Source organism: Tuber melanosporum (assembly GCF_000151645.1).
Source record: "Tuber melanosporum whole genome shotgun sequence assembly, scaffold_16, strain Mel28".
Lineage (NCBI taxonomy): Eukaryota > Fungi > Ascomycota > Pezizomycetes > Pezizales > Tuberaceae > Tuber > Tuber melanosporum.
In genome coordinates this window covers 416,133-435,768 of record NW_003298819.1, presented here as the reverse complement: position 1 = coordinate 435,768, position 19,636 = coordinate 416,133, and the positions used below count along the sequence as shown (strand labels likewise).

The 19,636-nt window shown below is 47.0% G+C and overlaps 1 protein-coding gene; it reads right to left on the bottom strand.

The window, feature by feature from the left end:
* Window positions 1-1,409: 1,409 nt before the first annotated feature.
* On the bottom strand, window positions 1,410-2,023 carry GSTUM_00004886001 (uncharacterized protein; the record flags this gene model as incomplete). XM_002836731.2 has 2 exons in its annotated part: window positions 1,410-1,708; window positions 1,775-2,023. The coding sequence occupies 2 exons, from the start codon at window positions 2,021-2,023 to the stop codon at window positions 1,625-1,627; spliced, it is 333 nt and encodes a 110-aa protein (XP_002836777.1). The 3' UTR covers window positions 1,410-1,624.
* Between the last annotated feature and the right edge of the window lie 17,613 nt (window positions 2,024-19,636).

The window sequence follows — 19,636 nt, the reverse complement described above, 5'->3', positions numbered from 1 at the left end:
CTCCTGAGGTGCTCATATCAGATGGCGGGTGGGATGTGAAGGACGGTACTTGAGGGATGATTGCATTTATGTTCATCTTTCTTTTTTACCCGTCGGTCAAGAACGGGGGGTTAGAAGTTTTGAGGCACGGATACTAACTGACTTAGCATTTGAACTAACCAGCTCGCGATTGTTGAGCCAAACCGACACAGAAACAAAAGCTTCTATCGTCCGGAGACCTATCGTGGGATGCAAAACCCCACATTTTCTAAACTGAGTTTGGGGGAGGGGAAGGGAAAGAAGAGCGAGGTGGTGGATACAAGGGCAGTCGCTGTCTTCATAAAATTGCAGCCTTGTCGACCCTTCTGCCCAACTGTCCATATATAGAGTAGGGCTGGCACGCTGATTGGTTGATATGCAACTTTCCAACCACTAACCGTATCATGTCCACGACCATTGATCAGGGCGATCGAAATCCGATGATAGATAATATTGTACTTGTAACTGGCACACGACCTATCGGAGACGCAGCAAAGTGGATTTCCCCCTTACAACAATTTGTATGATACCTGATACCAATACCATATACCCGTACACGACTGCCTGGCGGGAGAGAGCGAGGCTGAGAAAAAGAACTTGGTATGGTACTGGTAGGTGTCTGGTCCCTGAGGCTAACATTGTTACCCCCCCCCTTCCTTCATCTGACTGTACGGGTTTGGCTTACAAGTTATTACCATGCTGTGCTCGAGTATGTGTGTAGTACGGAGTGCGGTTATTGGTATGATCCTCTCCTAATTGATGCTGCTCATTATCTCTGGAATTATCCACCTCCGGTCCTCCACCACCTCTACCACCTCGAAAAGGATAATGCCCACAATTTTTCGGACGGGGTTAAAAGGGGAGTTGAATAGTGCTTGGTGTACCAGCATCTCTCTGATTTCACAGGCACTGGTAGAGAGGGAAATTTCGCCCGACATGTACGAGTACTGTACTTTACGGAATCCTTTACGGGAAGCCCGATCAGGATAATCCCCCAACGAATCCCACTCACACCCCCCCACCGTAAAACACCTCTCCTCCGGCGCAATACACTTGTACTACCAACATCCCCAGCTCGAGCGCCGTATGACTGCGCACGTTTTTTTCCTGTTTCGGCACGCGTTATTACTTTTTTGTGCACAAAGGGAGCACAACTCTGTTCGCAAATTGCTCGCACTGGCACTCGAGTACGTCGGTAGCGTAGGGAAAAGCAGGCGAAACCTCAACTAGCGGTTTGATGTAATTCTTTTTTTCTTCCTTTCTATTTGTCCTATCTCCATACACTAGTCTAACAATACAAAGATTTTGGGTGGATTGCAGAAAAACACAATTTGGTTAGGTACTTGTACCCTCAACCGCGCTCCTGTGGGAAATCACAAGATCGAGGATCGAGAGAACAAACAAGGGAGAGCACCGGGTGATCGCCACAAACAGTCCCACCCTTTGGAAACGAAGATGCGTTTGATGTCCTGATCCAATTTCCCGCGACCGGCTACTTGCCGCACACAAATCCTGCGAGCGCAATACAGGTACAGTACGAGTACTAGTACGGTACAAGTCATTTATCCGACCGGTGTCATGCATAGGATTCAAAATTATCGCTATCTTAATATCGCGAGGGGTGTGTGTCTTGGTTTTCTGAAATTTCTGCATTGATATCACACCTCACTGCGGCAGCACGTGACTCTTGCTGCAGAGGAGAGTAAGAAACAGCACTATTAGTCTCACGTAGAATCACTCGGTGGAAATGACTCACCCCAAGGAACTGTCTGTGTTCGTGGATGCCTATGATACTAGCTTTCGGAGATGGCCTACTGGTATTGCCGATAGCCCAACGTTGGCCGAGATCTCGGGCGCCGCTGGTTGAAATAAGCTTCTGGTTAGACGTTTTCGGATCAGTCCGGGTTGGGTTGTGACATTTCGTGCACCCCCAACCCCCACAACGAACATCATCGCACTTAAAGGTGCTGGTCCCCCCAGAACGCCAGAGGCAAAATATTGCCATTCTACGCTACTTGGGCATCAGTTATCGGATATCAGACCCGGCCATCGGGGGAGAATCCCTCGAGGTGGCGGAATTCGCCACCGGGTTGAATTTTCGCCACTGGCTTGATCGTTGTGCGTGTCGGCTCCTAATAGACGGCACGACACCAGCTAAACGACCGACGCGTGGACTTGCGTGTTTTCGGCAGACTACTGGTATCTTATCCGGACGTGTTACGCTGGAGATGAAGTGCGAAGTCGTTCGCCAGAATGTGGAACCGCGCTATTGGTTGAAGGGTTTGATACTGGAAGCCATCTCGGGGTTTGTACGCTGCGCACCCGGTGGGGCCAAGGAGTAGGAAGGTGGTATGGTGGTGGCTCAGGGAGTGGGTGGTGGTGGTAGCGACGGGGGGGGACGACGGGGGTGAATGGGTTATGGCTCTCTGGGGGCGGGGCTCGCTGGGACTGATATTGACTGTATGGTACAAATATGGATCACTTCGAAAGGGCGCTCGACCATGTGGAGAGGATAGTCAATCTCCTGAACGGGCTGGGTTACCACGATTACGAAGGGAGCCCATCACTGGAACCATAGATGCGATGCCGGGATTGGGTACGGGGGGTTATCTAGGCAGGTTTTTAGTCGGCACTTGAGGTGGCCTAGTCGTGAAAAGCTGGATAAACACATGCTTACTGGTTGCTCAGGAAATTATAGGAAATTGTCCAAGAGGCGACAAAGCAAGGGGGTTGGCTGGTGACTCGAGTTGGCACTGGACGAGAAGAGTCACACAGCGCCATTATGGCCTTCAGGGGCGAGGTCAATTTGGGGTGTATGGTGGAAACATGCGAGAATTGTCGTCAATGCTCATGTCTGACTGGGTTTGGCTGATCGCATGCTCTTACTTGTACTAGGGCTTATGACTGGCCGTGGTGGGATTGCCAGGAAATGGCCGGGGGGAAAGATGTGGGTGGAGTTCCTCTGCTATTGGACATTGCTTTACAAAGATACGGGGATTGGGAGCGTGATGCATGGGCTGTTTGGTAGGGCCTCTTCCTCGGATGGGATATGATTCCCTCTCTGGTTCGGGTGGTTTGGGGATGTCGATCCGTTATTTGCGATATTTTGCATACTGTTCAGCTTGTTGGGAGAAAGTTGGCTACTTTCAGAACGTTCTCTTCGGCGAAAGACAAGGGACGGCTATCTTGTTTTTCTCAACTGGATTAATACTCTTTCGATCCCTGTCCGATTGATCAATCTCCCCGGTTTGCATGTCAAACGCCATCAACGGACCGGAATCCACCAGTTTCTCTGAAAGGGCGGAGAAAAGCTAGGTATTCTTTGGGGGGACATTGCGACCGTGGGTGCCGGATTTCATAGAGTCAGGACGCTTCAATTTCATGGAGGCGGGAGCTCCGCAGCCCGGCCCGCGTTTCTGTATGGTTAAGCCTGTGGGAAGCTAGTTCTTTCGACACATTTCGACGGAAAACGGGATGTCTTGAGAATTCCTTCCGACGGACCATCAGTGAAGTTTGCGACGCGCTTTGGTTCTGGGGCGATAAGAGAACCTTGCATGTTCAAGGCTACCACTTACCTCGATAGGAGCAACAAAGGCCAGAAACACACGCAGAAAACGGGAGAATATGGCTCTTAGAGCACTGATTCTACTTCCAGATTGTTAGTTCGATTTCAAAACAATGGAAGATTATGACACCTATTCCCTCTTTCTTTGGACCTCGGATACTTACTAGGAATTCGAACACCGACTCTTTTAAGTTGATGAACTCAGCTTTCTCTCTACTATTGATACTGGGCTCAATCCCTCAACAACTCGTCTAAACTAGAGCACACGAACATGGCGCAGGAAGCGTAAGTTTTAGGAAGGAACAAAAAATGCTAAAATTATGGTCCTCTGGTGACCGGGAGCGCCATCCTCATGGTTTAATTTTGGAGCCTGTCTAGCGAGCTTCGTGAAATCCCGGGCCTCAAAGAGAAGTCGGATTATCGTGATTCCTTAATGACCAATTTTGCACTCTGGGTGGCCCTCCACGGTTACCCCGATCCCTGATCCACTGTGGTCCCCTGACCGAACCTGGTGGTTGCCTGGGCTCGTCTCCGAGTCGAAATACCTTGATTTGTGCCTTTGCCTGGACTGAAAGTATTGTGTGAGAGGCCCCCCGAAGGTATCGCTCGTATATGTTAATATTAATGGTTCATCCCGCAGTCGAACGGAACGGGCTTGGGTTTCAATTAACATGTACTTGTATCTGGCAGTAATCATCTGAAAATGCGGCCATTGTTAACGACCACCCATCCAACGAAAAAAATTCTGTCTCATTTTCGGATACTTTGTGCCAGATGCAAGTACGGAGTAAGCATGGACGACGAGACGAACAACACAACGGGGCGACAATTTCATAATATATCCTTTGATAAAGCTGTCAGAACGTACCGTATAATACAGCCTTTGGTCTACTCGCCTAATCCGTTTCCAGCCACACCCAACACGCCAAGTCTAAAAAATAGCAATACTGTCTACCATGCACCTCCCACCAAAGAAGCCAGAAATTAATTACCTTAAATCGCAGGCAAGAAGCGTATCAGCGGAGGCAGAGTTTTCAATATGGTTGTATAGCTGCATTTTCACAAGGTATCACTCACTCGTTTTGCAGTTCCACCCTCATGTTGAGTGCTGATCGCCGATCAGCCAGAAGTAGTTGGCGCTAAGACTGGGGCAGCCTCGAAGATTAAGCCCTGGAAACTTGCTGGAGGAATGTCTAGCCGAATGCCTGGTCCGGGGTGGTAAATGGAATACCTCAGGGCTGTCAACTTGGTCGTGTAGGCTCGCAGGCCAGTGTGCATGGCAGTCACGATCGGGGAGCAACACACCAACACCAGAATTCTGTTTTCAAAGGGGCGGACCCATTGCGCTGGCAGCAGGCGTTCAGCAAACTGGGCACAGGTACGCCTGTCAAATCACCAAGTCCGCGACGTCGGGAAGTTCCAATACTTGAACCTAGTGTGCGCAGCCCTCCCGTTCCCAAGGCCGGATTGAAGCTAAGGGCAGCCAAGCCAACGAGAGGGCCCGGGCCCCTCCAAATCGCCACACTTTAACGGACAGCTAAAGGCAATTCAGCGGGCCCCCGAACGTGGGTCCGACCAATCCCAAAAGATACAGCAGTGCGTGTTCAGTCGAGTTTTTGGAGGCTGGCTTACTGGTTATTGGAAGTGTGCGCAGTGTGATCAAGGATATCGCGAGGTGTTGTAGCGGTGTCACTGGTCATGTAGTGGACGTACTGGGTAATCGAGGAGTGTTGAACGAGGCTGGCCTGTCGGAGGGAGCTCCGCGTGGCTGGTGAGTGCGCTGGCTGGTCTGCGTGCAGAGGACAAGGGGGTATCCAAAAACAAGGGCCTCAAATCCACATGGGCACTCCGATACTCGTACACAGGGGATTTTTGCTATATATTTTTGGGAACGGGAATACCTGTTTCCGAGCACTTTTCACCTGCAACGAGCATTCAACGCCTTTCAGTCTCCATGGGCCCAAGTTTGGTTGGATCCTATAGTGCCCAGAAGCCAAAAATTATCGGTATGATACTGTTATTGTACCACAAGTGAATCACTTATCCCCCCAACCCTAGCAGTCTCTTGACCGACGTGCTAGAGGCGCTAAAACAGAGAACGTAATAACTTACCGGCAAAAAACAATAGAAGTATTTATTTTTAACAATTAAATTGTATGATTTTTCTCGTGTCACGTGTACTATTCGGATACCGTACGGTACTGTGCCAGGACTCAGGGCGAACATCCCCCAATGAATGAGAAAACCTACACAATACCAGCGAATCCCGGTCCCTCCCTGTAGAATACCAGCCAATGTTTGCGAATGCCAGCAAAATGCAAGGTTTCACCCTTGGCCAAGAAAATAACTCTTCAACTTCTAAGCAGGAGAACACAATCATAAAAAATTATAAAAAATCGAAATATTTTTTTGGAAAATAAACCAGCATTGAATGTATTTATTAGAATTTTTCCTTTTCTGGGGGGAAGTCTTAGAGACATATTGGGAAGAGAAAATGTGATTTGTGAGAAAAAAAGCGATTTCTTGAGGTGCTAAACTAGGTAATAAGCATGGGCTTTCAACACAGCTTGGCACAAGCATTATCCTAAAAAGGAGATTTATTGCCAAATTTTAAGCGACACTGGCTGTCTACCTAATTATTTTTTATCTTTTAAAAAAAACTCTAAAATTTAGAAGTGTTTTTCTGGTTTACTCTCTTGAATTTTTGGAGGTTTTTTTCTTTTTCGAATTTACACGAGTGATTGTGAAAGTAGGATTTGCCACAATAGATTTATTACTCTATTGGGGTGTTAAAAAGGTTAGCTGGTATTCTACAGTGACGCTGGTATTGAAAAGGTTTTCCCCTCTCGTACCTTGTTTTTACTTAGCGCTTCTGTATTTGCTAGCTGGAGACAGTCAGTATAGTGAACGCTTTTTGCCATTTTTTATTTTATTTTATTCGCCAGAAGGAGTATGATATTCATGGTGGCGATGACATCTCTGATCAACCCCCCCCACCGGGTTGTTACATCACGGTATGATACTGGTAAACTCTTATCAAATTCCGTCAGCAACCAAGTTCGAAAAACCGGAACGATAACGATTGGACCTCGGGCTACTACGATACTATCATACATATTATATGATAGGGCGATAGAGTGCCTCTCTCCTTAGTAAGGCTGATCGTATTTTATCTTGTTTATTTGCCTCACCTAAGGGTTAAAAAAGTTGATCCAATATATATATAACCGTATCCCTAATGAACTAGTAGGGTACAGTACGGGTTTGAGTGGGGGGAAATTTTTTCGCTGTGCAACTCTTATGATCACCCCCCCCCCCCTACTCGATTTCAAGGTGGGGAGGAGGAAATTCTAGATATGATAATATCTTACTCGTAGTGGTAGCGCTCCCGGTCATGGTCACAAAGTATGATAAGAACTTGATTTCTCCACTGGGCGAGGAGGGAAAAAGACACGGCATACTCGGCATTTTTTCAGCTGGTACAAAACAAGACGGGTAACTTACTATTGTATTCGTAGAGCCTTGAGCTACGAGTACGAGGCTGTGGACAAAAATCACCGCTAGCAACCACAAATCACACTCCCGAACAATCTACTATACTTAAACAACCTTGAATATCTCAACAACAATCAGAGAAGAAAAATTTTAAAAAATCAGAAGGATACAGGTAGTGAATCTGAACTAATAAAATACATTAAAATTCAGTTTGCATCCCTTTTCGCTGTTTGACTTGAACAAGTCTCACAGGCATGCTGTCAATATACCGATTCCAATCATGAGGTTGTAAACAATCCCACTCCTCCTGAACCGCCTTTCTCATCTGAGAGATGGTTTTAGGGAAGGTATCCCTCCCCTTAATTCTTTGCTTCAATATCCTCCACACATTTTCGATTTGGTTAAGGTCCAGTGATGATGCCGGTCGAGGATGGAGTGGAATGCCTAACATCTTTTTAGACTCTATAAGCAGCCTTTGGGTCCCATGGATTGAGGTCTGGTCTTCGATATATTGGGCTTCGGGGGATGCATCGTAGCCAAGGAGGTCCATGTAGGCAGGCGCAACAACAGGTTCGAGGATATGATGAAGATAGTCTTCTGCAACAACACCTTTCTTTCCTGTACCTTCGAGAAAGACCAGCGGTGACTTCCAATTATAACTGATGGCTCCCCATACCATCAGAGATGCATGTCCACTATGGAAAGTATGTTGCATACAATCATCATGGTAGCGCTCCCCAGGAAGCCATGTAACCCAAATACTACCACGTTGAGATGTATCAAAGATACACTCATCAGAGAACATATGCTTGCGCCACCAATCAATTGGTTTAAGCATATGTTCCTCAGCATAGGCTTTCTGCTTCTGCTGGTTTATCCGATTGATAAACGGCTTCTTGCAAGCCTTACACCTTGTGTATCCCTCCTTCCCAAGCGCTTGCTTAATTGTCTTAGAAGAAGCAGTTAATCCCACCTCTTGTTCCAACTTTCGCCAGCAAAGGTGTCGCCCCTCCCAGCCACTCCGCAGACGGGCGATCAAGCGGCGGATATCATGCTTGCTGAGGAGGTGTGGTTGTCCATATCGATCTCGTCTCCTTCGAGGCTGTTGTAACCTTTTCCAATCACTTATTGTCTGCTGTGGTACACCGGTTTGTTGTGAAACTTCGGACTGAGTCAAGCCAGTGGAGAGCAAGGCAAGAACTCTGCTTCGCATTGGTGTATGCCATTCACCATGGGGTGGCTTTCGTGGTGGAGTTGAGGTCATTTTTTCACTATCGTGGGTACGATGGTTGCGGTTGCGATGCACAATTCTTAGCGGTGATTTTTGTCCACAGCCTCGTACTGTACTGTACAACGTCCTATCGATACAGTATCATACCAGTTGGCACATTCGTAAATCATCACCCACCGGTATGATATTCGAGTTTTTTCCAGCAAGTGAAATGATAACTCCTTTTCCCTTTCTCTAGACCAATCGGGTGTCGTATCATAGGATGCTTTAATAACGTCTCTCCGACATGCCCTGAGCCCTACTAACTCATCCTCGCCGACCCGCATTTTACGCAGTTTGAAAAGAGAAACGAGAAACGAGAAAAAGAGAAAAAAAATACAGTACAGGGGCTCCGCCTTAACCAGGGGCAATTACAACGTCCCTACCGGTGGACTACCGTAGGGTAGAGAATTTTTTCCTCGATTTGAGTGCTTTGTAACATGTATTCGAGAGAAAGTACGGTATGATATTGCACCGCGTCAGTTAATGGTGGGCAATATAATCACAAATTGCCCAATGTAACAGAGTTTCAGTATAATGGAGAGAGCCCTACGGTAGATTTCGCTTTTTCCCGGCGTGCTGAGGGAATTTCTCGAGCGGGAACTACCTCCCGCGGCCGGGGTTGAGGTGGGACACCTATATAATAAGGTGTGCAATTCCCACGGAGAAAGTGCCCAAACTTCGACTCCTGCCGCGGGAGTACGGTACTACGGTAGTACACTTTGTGAGCGCCCTTTGCCGTCCGCGAGGCGGCAAAATGTTATTCACCAGATATTGTGAAGGAGGAGCGCCGAGCTGTGCGAGTATATAGGTTGAAACTAGTGGCGGGTGGGTGCGAATGGCTTGTGAAATACGGGTACGGTATCTGAACATTGTGAGATGTACGAGCACATAGATCGAACAGAAGTGGAGCGACTTGGCCATCGTTTTTTGTGATACCGAGTCTGTGGGGTGAAGTGAGTGGGCGGGCACAGTGCCGTGTGATAGATATCCGGTCTGTGCGAGTATGAGTATTCCTTTGGAATAACTTGAAACGTGTTCGGGGGGTGATTGCCGCTGTCGGACTGTCGGTAGGGTAAGGGGAAGTGAAGGAGGTGGAGAAAACTTTGTCCATGGCGTAATCTGTCAAGAGCGTGGCGCAATCTCCGCTTACCCGAAGGCATTTTTTAAAAGTGATTGACGAGCTGACTGGCTTGGAAGGGGATCCAACGATGAAGAGTTATGATAGGAAAAAGTTGCACATGCGAAAATTGACTCACAGGGAATATTCGCAGAAGTTGATTGAGGTTATGACTGGAAATCGTGAACAAGTGCATTATATCCGTCTGCCCCCGTTTGAGATGTCAAGCGTATGACATCGCGAAGAAGGGATGCTTTACGTAAGGAAACTTGCACTCATCGGGTAATGCATTGCTCCTCTGAGGACAGAGGAGCATCGATAGTCTAGTCTACCCGATTGGACAGATGGCACGGTCAAACCTGTCACGCTGGCCTGTGCGCTTTCCCAGTTCTTCCTCTTAGTGGCGAGGAGTTTCTCCAATGCGAATATGTTTCCTGAAACACCACACATGGGCCAAGGCAGATGAGTGTGAATTGTTACCGATGGGGAAGGAATATTCCCCGCGCAGCTAATGCGGGCGTACTCGTAGCACACAGAACTTTTGCCACGCAAAGATCATGAAAGATCGGCCTTTTTTTTCCTTCCCTGCAGACAAAGGTCTCACAGTTAAGGAATAAGGGTCGCCGTAAATTATTGAACGTGTGGGGTGTCGGACGGATCCGCATGTTCTCATCGGTTCTGGGATACCGGAAAACTCGTTATGCAGTCAAAGCCCCTTCGTGCATCGTCCTGCATGCGGATCATTCTGCATGGAATCCTGCCTTGGAGAGAGCATACGGTACGTTGCTCCGGTTGGTCTCCTGAATACGCTGCGAGGGTTGCTTCTCGGAACGGGGGGGGGCAAATAATCTGTTGCTATACGATACGAGTGCGCATCTTATCCCAGCTGGGGCATAACTTGAGGATCGTAGATATCGGGTTTTGCGTGGGATATGTCGTCGGGAAGGGCGGATGCACACAAGATCTGCTGATGGTAACACGTGACGAAACCCAGTAAGACTCTGCGTATTTCGCAGTCCGATCCGCGCATCTGACTTCCCGACGCCACTCTACTCGTAGCCTCCTCTTTCTGTTTGAAACCATCATACGAGCCGTACTCGAGTATCCTACCATATGTGGTATTATTCGGGACACATGACAAAGCGCACCCGCATCCTCGGGTACAACTGTTGCATATGGGAAAGTTAAACTGAAAAGGCAAAAAAAAAAAAAAAAATTTCTCGAACCAAAAGTGGTGAACTCACGCGACACCCATTCATTACTCTCCATAACCAAATTCACACTCCCCTCGTAATATTGGAAGTTCGACAATGTGCGAACGAGGGTCGAGGGGAAAACGAAACGAGACCCAGATTATTAACGATTTCCCAGCCTTGCTCGTGCATAGCGACTTCCGCATGTTTATGCAGCAGTGTTGCTACCATCGATACCACCAGGAGCGAGTTCATGGATAGGATGTCTCATCACACGTTAGTTACGTTTTACTAGTACGTCACGACAGGTATGATATTTGAAACTTTTTTGCCTCGTGACATACCGGCATTTGATGTGAATGTGCGGGCGAGCGCACCAGGAATCTTTCCTTTGTTTATATCAATTATTCAGGATGGTGCTCAGGGAATCAGGGATCGAGTGACCGGAGGAGATCCTGAGGCCGGGAACTCGCACAGACCCGTATCAAACCGGGCATGGGTCCTCAGAGGTTATTGCGTGGAGACAAAAGAACCGGGTAGAGCTATCCACTCCATACCCGCCTCAAACACCGAGTGAGTGACCTTGAGCAGATTTTAAAAGACGTATCGCAATTACAATGGCTCCGGGGTGTAAGGCAGGAGTTGGTCAATATGAAAAATGGGCACCGTAGAGGAGTGAAGGGGATGGTATGGAGCCCAATGGGTGGAGGGAATGTGGAGACACAGGCTATCAACCGAAGCGATAATGTCGCCAATTCGAAGCCCGGAACGTCGGAGAGGACCAGAGTCGAAAACATATCCATCTCCGAACTCAAGTTAAAGCCAATTCGATATCCAAGAAGAATATGCGGTCAACCGTAGAACCTCTGGACACACACCATACCCGAGCATCGTCAGATGCCATCCACTTGGCGGGAAGAGTGTTACCGGCCCAGTATAGTAGTAGCAAGAAGTATCTGATCTACACCAGGATTTGTAAAGAGCGACAACCTACGTGAGGAAAAACGGGGAAGATCGAGGGGGCTTGGAAAGGACTCGCCCGGTAAGCTACTAGTATACATATATATCAATTTTCCGGAGCGATTCGAGGGACAAGAAAAACGGTACAGCAGTAGTAACTTAGGAGGAAGTCCCAGTTCCAATTTTTAGTAGTATTGTTAGGCACATTGATATAACAGATTCCTCTTATAACTGCTCGGACCCAACACTTCTCTCCCCCCCCCCCCCGCTCCTCCAGTCCCAAAAAAGACATTTCTGGTAAATACATATCGGTATCCCAAACGCCCTTTCCACCGTCCTTCTCCAGTTCATCCCTCTTCCATAATTACTCACAAAGACGTGGAACTGTTCATGAGATATCACTCACCTTCTACTTTGCTATGATACCAGAATCGGCGGGTCGAGCAGACTCTTGCAAGACGGGCTCGCGCAGGAGGGGCGATGGGAGGTTAGCCCCCGGTGAACCATCCCGATCAAAAATGTGTAGAAGAAACCACGACAGAATTCAGCACCGCAGTGGTTCGAGCCGGAAGGTCCGGTGCTCTACCTAAGTAGGCGAGCTTCGCTGCAATCGACTTGGCCCCTGGGGGGGGGGGGAAGGGAGGGCGCAGGTGAGAGTGTAGTGCCGGTATTTCGCATCAGTATGCGCGAACGGCCAGCCCGGGATGCACGGAGGGGAATCAGACCGTTCCAATTTTTCAATACCCTTGAGGGTAGTGTGGACTATAGGCGGTTTCCTACTGTATTTCTCGATTCTTAAAATGCAGATGACAATTATTTTCATTTGATTATGAAGCCATTCTCCCCCCCATTTTAGTATCATTGCGAACCTCGAATCCACCAACAAACTTCCTCACACCCTCTTCTCCACTATATGGTTCTCCAAGTGCTCTAAGTGCTAATGACTCCGCATCGCAAGCTGCTCCTTCTTTTTCCTGATCTTCATTATCAGCTTCTGTGTGATCGTTCGGGCGAGAATAGAAGAATATACTCCGGATCTCGACCAAGTCCTTCATTCCCTGTATTTTACTCGCTACGGACAAGGGGAATAGTGGTGGAGATGACCTGCCCTGCTAGTATAGCCATGACAATGCATGCACGTGTTCTGAAAATCCCCCCCCCCCAAAAAAAAAAAAAATTAGAGACATCATGTTCGATCACTCGGAAGACTACTGGGTACTTGTGTAACAATGAGAAATAGCTCTTATGAAAAAAGGGTAATAATGATAGTTGGAGGTTCTCCGGTGATGATTGTTTCCTGCTCTCTTGTTGAGGGTGTCATGCCCAAGTAACCTTTCTATGTGTAGGCTATATCTTTGATTGTATCTCAGACAACTCAAAGATCAATCGATAAGCATAGAGGAGGGACAAGAGGAACAAGGAGAAGAATAAAGAGAGAGAGAAAGAACAATAAACAGCTAGTTCCGGTAAGAGCAATAAGCATTCTGAATGAAGTCTTTGAGAGTATAAAGGAATGCTCTACGCGAACAACTTGAATAATAGTCCCAACAGTACTTTTCTGGCATCCACATTCGTAAAAGATAATCGAGAAAAAAGGAATCAAATTCCCATTTTGACACACCAGGATAGCATTCAATAATGATTTGGCGCCAGCATCGCAATACCAGTCATGGAGGTTCGCCCAGCACACCGCATAATCAACTAGACCCGATCTGCCCACTGCCCACAACCACGGAGTCCGCTTCTCCAGGTGTTCTTAGCGGGATTGAAACCTGCGAAGCTACGAAAACTGACGAGGTTTCCGACGCGTAATTTGCGGTCCCTGTGCGGGAGTGACGTTCCGCCATATCCTCCTATCTCCCGCTAAGCGTTAAATCTGGGTCAGACTTTCTCCGGGTCTTTTTCGCTAGGCTATCGCGACCACTACGGTCTCAGGGTTTCTCCAAAAGAAAAAACAGGTCTTTTATCCCAGGTCACACCAGATAGCTATAGGAAGAGGTTGGTTAGATCTTAATAAAAAAAGGGACAGAGCCTAGTCAATTTGCTCGCATCGGTCTCAGTGTCCCGGCGGGCCCCACGAGGTGACTGCCAAGAAGAATAGACCAGTTTTCGAGGACGGCAGGCTTTGGCGGGGGGCCACCGGCTCCACACAAGAGACATTGCTTTACGGTCCCAATGCAAGTGCCGTAGGTGGTGGTACCGGGCAGCAGATTTTCTCCCGGGGACTGTGGTGGATTGGTCGGGGTCCGTGAGGATCTGGCGAGGAGTGTGGGGATCTATGGGGGTCTACAAAGCTTGGCCTATCAGAAAATTTGACAGCGAGGGTATAGTACCCGGGGGTGCCACTGACTGTGATTGTTTGGATCATGACATGTATACCATCCTTGACTTCCCAATTGCCCTGGAAATTTAAGGGATGTCTACAAGAGCGCGCTAGTTAACGTAAAATAAAGAGTCAAGTTGTGTGCCATATTTCACGGTGTGGATCTTATCAAGGTAGGGATTCTTTTTTCTTTCTTTTTTTTATGCTGGCAAGTATCCAGAGGGAGGCTACTGGGGAATATTGGAAAATTCGGGGCAACGTGCTCCGCTTGAAAGACCTACATTACTATCCCCTAAAAATCCCAGAACCTCTTTCATGGCGAGGGCTACGAATAGGATATCCTTCACACAGCATTATGTTTAACTTGTATTTATTTTCAACTGCAGGGGTCACTATCTTGCCCTCTTAGGCAAAAGCGTAGGGACACGCCCTGAAGGGGGTGAAGGGTATATATTTCTTCTAGACACTATGGCAGCAAGCCAAGGTTATCCGGAATGTTCCAACAAGAGCAGATATACGTCTTCAAGAAGTGAAAAATAAAATCACAAATATTCTCCACTGTTTGCTAATAGTACCCCTTAACACCCGACTCCTTTTTAGAGAAAACACAACTGGTTTACAAGGCGATCAAGGGCGAAAGGGGTGTTTGAAGGTAAATAGCCATCCTCATCAGCCGGCTCAGTTACGTTGTCCTAGTGGACCCGTATCGCATCCAGAATCTCCGGTAGCTCCTCCAAAACAAATGGGATGCAAAAAACGTTTTTTCCTTCTTTTTTTCTGCTACCCTGCCGATCGGGGACCTCTCACCTCGTCTTATGGGTCTGGCCTAGAGTCGGATTCTACCACCTCACAGCAGGTCTTATTTGCGCTACACCCTCACTAAGAGGGTTAAGGTCTTCAGTCTCCCAGTTCCCAAAGGGTCAGATCCCTTAATTCTCCTACCGCAAGGGCTAGGTTCAATAATAACTCGTTCTGAGGGGGGATTGAACTCCTGGGCTCCCACTAATTGCGCAGGAGTTAATCGGTCCTTGGCATATTAACCACTGCGCCAGCTGGGTATTTCACGTAATATTACTTTGGGAATGAATACTTACCTCACTGGCATGTTGGTTTGGATTGTTTTTATTTTCACTACGACCACATCACAGGGGCAGATACACTCCTAAGAGAAGGGAAGTCATTCACATCTGCCGCTGGCTGGTGACAGCAAGATCCCTCGGTATTTAAATGAATGCCCAGAATATCGATGATGATGGAAAAAGGTAGGCTTTGTTGAGAGTGAGAGTGTTTCGGCGGGCACCGTGCATTGATAACTTTTTAACACAGGAGTACTACAATTATCCTAGATTTTTACAATTCCTCTACCCAGAGCATCGTCATCGGGGTTAAAGTGGGGCATCGGGAATTACTATCATACTTTCTCTCATGGACATCACTTAATATCACTCGCACCACCGTTGTAGGTAAAACTTCACGTGACGTGCTCTAAAATTTTCTGCTTTGACGCCAAGTATGATAGGTTGAGGCCAACACGGGTTTGCAAACTCATATCCTCACCCTTCCCCCGCCCCTCCCCGTGTCCTCTTAGCCCCGTATTATATGCAGAACCTCGCTCGAAACAGTGTGTGGTGCGAGAAGGTGAGAAGGGTGAGTCCGCCAACCCCATTTTACACCATGGGCGGCTCACCAATCCCAAAAACAAAACCCACAATCGCTCGTCTTAGAAGTCACAGAATCTATAAAAAATTGTTGCGGCTTGGTATTGGAACTGATTCCAATAATGCCCATCAACAGGGGAGGAACCCCCCCGCACCATACTCATACCAAGGTTCCTGCCGAATTTATGTAACAATTTCATGCGAGCAGCTCCAAACTTCATAGAACATGAATGATATCACGTGCCCGACCGTTCAGCCCCAGATTCGGCCGAAACCGGATGCCTACCTCCTTGAAATTTCAACCCCCCATCAAGTCCCAAAAAGTCTGAACCTTATGTAGTACCGGTATTTTAAGGGTCTGGATGCCGGTACTTTTGTAAAACAATTTAAAGAAATTAGGAGGTTGGGCTGGATCTGGGTAGGCGGGCCCCATCTGGCACGTCGTGTCCGAATACTTGGTACCGGCAGGCTTGGTGGGAGACCAGAAACTGCTCGCATGTCACGTTATATAATCCCAACCGCAAAGATCATGTTGTGCGGTTTCAGTTTTACGGGCAAAGGGAACATCAGAGAAGCTCGAACGCACGGTAGAGTCTATGCAAATCTCGACTCGAGTACGAGCACTCGTATGCCCCACGTAGCCATTGCGCCACCCGGTAGTCCTACAGTACGGTACCGGTACTGCGCAACTGATTCCCACAGCCTCCGCCCGCCCTTGATCCCCCAGCTCTGCTTGCGCTCTCCCATCCCTAACACCTCACACGGGTAGCCCGGCGAAAACTCGTTTTCACGCTCGGGTGCCATGATAAGGTGTGAGTGAATGCTTTTCATAGAGTAAACGGTAACCCTTCTCGGTCAGTTGTTTCCTTTGAATAAACGATAAATAGTCTCGAAAACGACGCCCTGCGGTAAACATTTGTGAAAATCCTACCCCTGGGAGCTGCTCTCTACTTAATGGAGCTCATTCATTACGTCACACTTTCCTTTGACCTCTTGGCGTGAAAGACGAGTCTCACCAGGCTATGGGGTATGGATCCACCAAACGCTCCAGAAAAGGTATCATACTCGAGTGCTACCAGTACGGTAGTACGGTACTCTAGTGCCCCCCAAAACGCCGCTTGACCCATGATGCTCGATCATTGGCGCAAGGAAAGTATAAATAGAGAAAGGGCACAAGTTCCGTAGGAAAAACAAAGCCCTCTAAGCGCCCCCGGCAAAACATGCGTTCCCAGTGCGCCTTTTCCTCGTCTCCACACAATCGTCTGATGCACCCGGCAACCGCACAATACAAGTACTCGTACAGGAAACACGGGTTTAAAAAGAGAAATCTAGTCATTTTTGCGGCTAAGTGCTTACTCGAGAAATGGCATTAGCATTCTTCGGGTGTGATGTGCGAGGTCCTACCCGCAGAGTGTTGTGAGTTGCAGTTATTTTTGGCGCGTAGATGTATCGGGAAGCGGAGAGGCAGTACAACACTACCGGTATTGGCGGGGAAGATTCTGTTTGAAATGTCTTCGAGTCATGGTTCCAGTTCAGTCCTGGTTATTATTAAGCGGGCGATCATTTCCTGGTACGGTAGTGTGCATCTTAGGCTCTGTTTGGCGGGAACGGAACCGTTCAGGAACGGTCCATTTCAAAATGGTTGCAACAGGTGAAATGGAGCACTTCTGTTTCGAAACGGTTTCTCTTACCTTCAATTGAGAATTTTTTTTAACCCCTGGCAACACTCTATAGGGCAGAGTAATTTTGAATACCATACCCTAATAAATCTGCTTTTTTCTTTTTCTTGTAAACTAATGAAATAAATTCTATATTATGTGCAAATCTCTCAGTCTCCTGTACAAAAAAAACTATCTTATCTTAACATTCGTGAAAACTTCTCCCTTCTCTAAAGAGGTTTCAACTTATTCACAGATACCAAGATGGACGAGCATTCTCCTCAATACCAGTGTGTTACCACTTTCACCATACTTATCATAATTGTTTACTAATTTAAAATAGTAGTTCACCTTTGAATACACAAACCTTGAGCGATAAGACTCAATCAATACAGTTAGACTCGGATACTACTGCAAGTCAAAATACTGCATGTATACTACCAAGTGGGCATCAACCTGAGTGTTCTAACCACTCCTGCGAGATTGAAGGTAAGTTAAATATCACTATAGTTACTATGATAAGTTCTAACTTTTTTTTCAGAAAATTTATCCGAAATTCATGTTCTAGACCCCTGTGAAGTACCTTCCTCCTTTACGGGAAGCAAGCAGAAAACCCGCAAGCCTTGCCGGCATCCAGTTGAATGGTCTCCTGAAATGACATCTGTGTTGTTGCGAGAACTAGTTCAAGCTATTAGGACTGGAAAACGATCTGATAATGGGCTAAAGATGGAAGTTTGGGATGAGATTGCTGAGACAGTTCTTCTGATTGCTGGACCTGGGGCTCCTGTAACAGGTGAGAGATGTCAAGGCAAATTGGAGACCTTGAAGAAAAAATGGAAGATGTGGACCAGGTTGAAAGATTTGAGTGGTTTTGGGGTTGATCTTAAGACTGGTGCGGTTACTGCACCAGATGAAGTATGGGAGGAAGAAATAAAAAAACAGCCTGGAATACGAGAGTTTCGTGACAAACCACTTGCAAATGCAATTGAGTTGGCGGAAATCATGGAGGGAGTTCAAGCAACAGGTGGTCATGCAATCTATCCTGGCCATACAAAATTACAACAAATCACGATTCCTTCGCCCCTTAGGTCAGATCTAGCAACTCAGGCTGATCCAGAGCAGACCAGCCCCGATACAAGTCCTCATCAACATAAGCGGAGAAGGCTAGCACCACTGGGACATATTCGACAACCTCCAAGGAGTGTTTCTGAACGGCTGATCACTGCTGTTGAAGGGATGGCCACTACACCAATTACTATTGCAGCATCCCAATCAGTTGTTCAGCAAGCTGTATCAAAGCTTCAACAAAAGTATAAAGGAAGACCAGGGTGGTCAACACAAGATATTGTTACTGGATATGAGCTTTTTGAGAACCCAGTTAAGGCAGAAGTGTTTTTAGCATTAGAGGAAGGTGAAGATCAGGAGCTTTGGTTAAGAGGTCAAATAGTACGTTACAAGGCCTAGGAATTCTACAGCAGTTAGTCTACTGTGACTGGTTTTGGTATTGTACATAATCAAGCCACATTTGTGTTACACGTTTGTCTCGATCTTGTTTCATCTCTCCCATATCTTGTGCATCTCTAACATTTCCTTCATCCTCCTCCTCATAACTTGGATTTGATTCCTCAGAGTGATTAATGTTTTCCAAGGATGAATCAGCATCCTGGTAAAATTGATCCTCCTCTCCATTTGCCCGGTGTCGAATAAAGTTATGTAATGCACAAACTACCAATATAAGTTGAGCTTGTGTGGTAAGGTCAAACTCTGGAGCTGTATTGAGAATTTGAAACCTCATCCGTAAAACTCCAAAGATACGTTCAATAACATTTCGTAACTGAGCATGACGTAGGTTGAAAAGCTCTTCCTTGATTCGTGGACATAAATGAGCTTGTACTTGCTCCCGCAGATGATATCGTACGGTACGGTATGGTGTTAAAAACCCAGGACGAGGACCATATCCTGCATCTGCAAGATAAACTGTATTTTCATGTCTTGGAAATCCATGAATCACAGCATTTTCTAATACTCGAGCATTATTGGCTGAACCCTCCCAGCCAGAACATACATAGAAAAAGTACATATCCAAGCTGCATCCAGCAAGAACATTTTGCGAGAGGGTACCTTTCCGGTTACGATAGGGACCCTGCTGGTTTCGTGGGACATGGGCCAAAATGTGTGTCCCATCGATTGCTCCACGAACATCCTTAAAATTGGACATCTTTCCCCAATTTTTCCGTATTTTTGCAGGAATATTGTTTGGTGGAAGATGTACAAATGCTTCATACAGAGGCAGGAGAGCCTTTAGAACTTGATGAAAATAGCTGTAAAATAATTAGAATAATAAACATTTCATATATAAATATTATAGTGCAATTA